Below are 4,929 nucleotides of genomic sequence, written 5' to 3'. Positions count from 1 at the left end.
AGCAGGGAACATAGGTGCCACCCATGTGCTGGGGTTTGGAATACCCAATAGGTCCCATTATTCTGCCACAAGCATTGGAAATGGCCCCCTCTTGGGCCTGGTGCCAGGGGCCTGGTTCTACCTTTTCACCCACTGGTGCACAGTGGAGATTGATAGTCTTTGTTGTTCTACCTGCTTTCTGGGCATCATGTCATTAACTACTCCCAACATCCCTGTCAAGTAGGTACTACTAGAATTCCCTTTTATGACGACACAGGCACAGAGACACCGGGTCATTTGGCCAAGGTCACACAGCCACTCGGTGGTTGCACCTAGCTAGGTCTGACTCCAGAGTCCAGGTTCGTAAGTGCTTGGCTGTGCTGATTCTACAGTTTAAATCACGTTCTATTAAACCCCCATCACCTTGGTGAGGAGAGGATTGTCCGTCCCATTTTTGTAGAGGAGGAAACAGACACGGGGAGAGAAAATCACCTGCTTCAAGTTCCTTAGTCAAGATGTGGCCGACTTGGGATTTGAACCCAAGCCTCCCTCTGTCCTGTCCCTCCACACCGCAGGATGGAACCAGAGAAGGGCGTTCTAATGGAGAAGGGGAAGGGCCTGAATGTGAAGGCTGCCTGAGCAGGTGGCCAGCCAGAAGTTCTTGGGTGGGAAGGAGTATGTCCAAGCCTGACAGCTTTAGGGCTCCTGCCCTGTGCACCCTGGGTCTTCCTCACGGGCATTAGGAGCCCAGCTTCTGGGCTTGGCCTGGCCTCAGCCAACCCTGTGTGGTCACACCCAGTCATTTAATGACATTTCTATTAGCTGTGTCTCCATGCTTCCACAGCAGAAGGCTCAGGCTGAACTTGATCAGGAGAGCCTAATTTGCCCCAGACACTCAGGGCCTCCCCTGAGACTGGCAATGCTCCGAGGTGCTATGTCTTTACCAGCTTAAATCCCCAGACCCCTAGTCCAGTGGTTCTCAAAGTATGCCCCCCTGGATCAGCAGCACCCAGAAGCGTGTTGGATGTGCACCTTCTCAAACCCCACCCGGGTCCTACTGAATCAGAAACTCCAGTGTGCATCAACCCACTCCGGTTTGAGAGCCCCTGCTCTGGGCCAGGACTCCCACCCCTCAGGTGGGGCTTGGGTTGGACAGGGGCTTCTGGGGAAGATGAGCTTCTCTGAGGTAGGGGGAGTCACTCGGAGGTGGGGGACACAAGAAGGGATTGCCGGATTGGAGGGTGGGGCCCTCTCCACATTTCTTGCCCAAGCCCAGACATCACAGTAGCACCTCACGGTGGTGAGCAGTCTTGCAGGGGAGCGGCAGGAGAGGGTGGGAATCTCGGCTCCCCCCTGTTACTGGTGCCTCGGGTGCAATTTCTAGAAGCTCAGGAGGTGATGATCTCATGGGTGGAAAGCCTAACGCTTAGTTGGTGCTCAGAGATGGGAGATGATGTCATTTTTATCACCAGTGCCCCACAGAGCCCCTTTACTGCCCTTCTCACCGTTCCTCAATGAGGGCCCTGGTGAGGATGGTAGTGCTGGAGTCATTGTATTCAAATGGTGGCAAATGAGGTTTGAGATCCAGAGAGGTTGTGTGACTTACCCAAAGACACACAGAGCAATGTCTAAGCTGAATCTAGAACCCAAGTGTCTTGACTCCCCCAGTTCTGCAGGCGCCAGCCAAATGATCCCGCCACCCCTGGGGCCTGGGGCCATGGGGAGTGGGTACCCCTAGGCATGGACACCCCAAAACAGCTTCTCAGTCATCCCTATAAATCCAGAGTCGTAGAATCTCAGAGATGGAGGGAACCTTGGAAATAAACCATTCACCCAACCTCCCCATTTACAGATCAAGAAACTGAGACCTCAGAGGGAAAATGACTGATCAGGTCACCCACGTAGGACCCTCTGACTCCTAACCAAGTAAACTTCTCACTGACCCATATACCTCCTGGCCCACTGTTTATGCCCTTGCTTTTGTCTTGCATTTGGGGGCATCCCCCACCCCCACCCCTCACCAGACACCTAGCACATCACTGGACAGCAGTCATCCTCATACAAGTTTGTTGGACTAGGGGCTTCCTTAGTTAATTCATTACCTCACTGCTCTGACCCCAGGGAAAGAACACCAGAGAGGCACCGGGAGCTTGGGGACGCACTGTGTATGTTTTGTCCTTGGGTCTCTTGGTCCCTCTGCTTTGCTATTGTTGTTGTTTTGCTGTTTTTGTTTTTGGTCTGAATCGTTTCCCCCTTCTCTTACTCTGCCCATTCTGGACCCTCTCTGATGGGGTCTCCCTTTTCCCCCCCTCACTGTCTTCATCCCTGATTTCTGCACTGACAGGGTCTAGGCGAGGAGTCCTGAGGCAGGGCACCTCTGTAGAGGCAGGGTGCTGCTTCATGTGGGATGGGTGGGGTGCTGTGGTCTCTGTGACCGAGCTGCCCCCCACCCCCCGAGTGCATGTGATGAGCGGCCCTGGACCCAGGATGAAGGGTTTTCTTATTCCTTCCCCAACGAGCCAGGGTTGATCTCCACTCATCAGGGGGCAGGAAAGGGAAAGAAGGAGGAGGTTCTGGGGTACGTGGGGGTATGGTGATGGAGACTCAGGGGGGACAGTCACTGACCAGCGGCACAGGCTGGTCCAGGATGCTTTGGAAAACCTGGGCAGAGTCTTCCTCGTGGTCACCCCGTATCATTTCCTCTCCAACTCATCCATCATGTGGTCTGCTCATCTCTCCACCGTGTGGCCTGGCTGGAGTGTCAGCTTCTGTAAATGGCCGCCTCTCAATCAAAGGAAGATGGAACTCTGAGCACCAGAACAGCAGCTGGCTTGGGGGGAGAGGGGTGTGTGAGTGGATGGGGTGTGGGTCTGGAAGGAGGGACTGAGGACTAGAAAATAGGAGAAATGGCCCAGACAGGCTCTCCTCACCCTCGTCCAACGTGGGCCCTCATTGGGGCAAACGAACCTGTGACCTCAAGCCCAGTCACCATCCTCTGGGGTCATCAGCCAGGCATCTAGCAGGGTGGGACAGGGGCACGCTCATACCCGCGTGATGCTAGGCCCCCCTCACTCGTCTCTCCTTCCGTGGCCAGGTGGTGAGCCAGATCGATAAGCTAACCTCAGACTTCGACTTTGAACTGGAGCCAGACGACTGGACCACGGCCACTGTGAGCAGCACCTCCAGTAGTGACAAGGCGGGCGTGGGCGGCCCCTTCGACCTGGGTCACCTAGACTTCATGACAGCTGACATCCTTTCGGACAGCTGGGAGTTCTGCTCCTTCCTGGATGTATCTACCCCCTCGGACTCCGTGGACGGCCCAGAGTCGACCCGGCCAGGGGCTGGCCCCGACTACCGGCTCATGAATGGTGGCGTGCCCATCCCCAATGGGCCACGAGTGGAGACCCCGGACTCCTCCAGTGAGGAGGCCTTCAGTGCTGGCCCCACAAAGGGCCAGCTGCCCCAGCGGACCCCAGGCACACGGGAGAGGGTGCGGTTCAGCGACAAAGTACTCTACCACGCTCTGTGCTGTGACGATGAGGAAGGGGACGGTGAGGAGGAGGTGGCAGAGGAGGAGGTGGGCCTGTCCCCAGAGCCTCCCCGTACAGAGGCCCACGTGGGCCCCCTCAAGCCCTCCCCGGCTCCCTACAAGCCGAGACGCTCTCCAGTGACCAGCCGCCGCTCAGGCCCCACCTTGGCCCCTGAGCAGACCCGAAGGGTCACAAGGAACAGCAGCACCCAGACAGTGTCAGACAAAAGCACGCAGACGTTGCTGCCCTACACGGCTGCCAGACAGAAAGCCAAGGGGAAAAACTAGGGGCTGGGGAGGGGGCTGGGGGGCAGTGGGCACATAGAGCTATAAATATATATATATATATATACATATATATATATTTAAACAAACGCAGTCATAATAAAATTTTAAAATGCTAAGGATCCAACCCCGAAGGCCCCAGAGCTTTCACGGAGCTCATCTTAGACACAAAGATGCCTACTCACCATCTAGGTCCCAGGAGGTGCGGCCGGAACCACCCTCCCTTCCTTCTCATTGCAGGGCTCCCGAAAGGGGCGTCCAAAAGCATGTAAATTAGGTGGGACTCCTCTTCCAGGCCCCCGAGCACAGTGGTGGAGTCTGGCTGCTGGCCTGGGCCCTGTCCCAGAGGGGATCCATCAACAGGTAGCAGGCTCCCAAGGAGCAGTGTCCAAGGCCAAGGGCTAACCGTAGGTCTGACTGCAGGATGGAGGGCCTCGGGGTGGCATCACTCCACACACACCTCCCCCCATACTTTCCACTCCGAGGCTTGTTCCTCTCCTTCCCAAAGGCAGACTTACCTGGGGAGACACACAACCCCACCCCACTCCCCTTCCATCTCAGGGTTCCCCAGGACACAGAGAAGGAGCAAGCTATTCCCATGGGACAGGCCTCCCTGCTGGGAAGCTGGGCTTCCCCAGACCCTAGAGGACCAGACTAGACTCGGAAGGGGTTTGTTTGGAGAGACTAGACCACCCCCCATCCTTCCAACTCCTATCCTCAGCTTTGTCCTCTAGGGCAAAGCCAGCCAGCCCCTGAGTTGGCCCTGTGCAGAAACTGAGGTCCACGTGAGAGGGCAACCAGCGGCCACTGTGGGGCTGTGAAAGGGCTAAAGGCAGGCTCCTGAGCTCCTTCTCTAGGCAGGCAGACCCAGAGAGGAATCCCATGGCCTTGCTCTGCCCCTGCTTCCTCACACAAGGACCCCGAACCCACCCTCGCAGGTCTTGAATGACACCAACAGAGACAAGATGGGAGCCTGCAGGTAACAAGGCTTCATCTGGGGTGGGGGGCCGACCCAGGCACAGCATCTGGATATCCTGGAGATCATAATCATAATCATTGCTCACACTTATTGGGCAGGCCTCTGGGCCACTCCGACGCTAAGTATGTTTTGTAGTATTATCTCATGTAATCTTCAC

At 56.3% G+C, this 4,929-nt stretch overlaps 1 protein-coding gene across 1 annotated transcript in view; it reads left to right on the top strand.

Moving 5' to 3' along the window:
* INSYN1 (inhibitory synaptic factor 1) overlaps positions 1–3,914 on the top strand; it is an 11,990-nt gene extending 8,076 nt beyond the window's left edge. Inside the window, exon 3 of the mRNA XM_049613846.1 lies at positions 3,074–3,914. Coding sequence (XP_049469803.1) covers positions 3,074–3,796 — 723 coding nt within the window. The 3' untranslated portion in view covers positions 3,797–3,914. The remainder of the gene's footprint in view (positions 1–3,073) is intronic.
* The last annotated feature ends 1,015 nt before the right edge of the window (positions 3,915–4,929 follow it).

The sequence above is a fragment of the Panthera uncia genome, assembly GCF_023721935.1.
Source record: "Panthera uncia isolate 11264 chromosome B3 unlocalized genomic scaffold, Puncia_PCG_1.0 HiC_scaffold_1, whole genome shotgun sequence".
Taxonomy (NCBI): Eukaryota; Metazoa; Chordata; class Mammalia; order Carnivora; family Felidae; genus Panthera; species Panthera uncia.
This window is presented reverse-complemented; position numbering and strand designations above follow the sequence as displayed.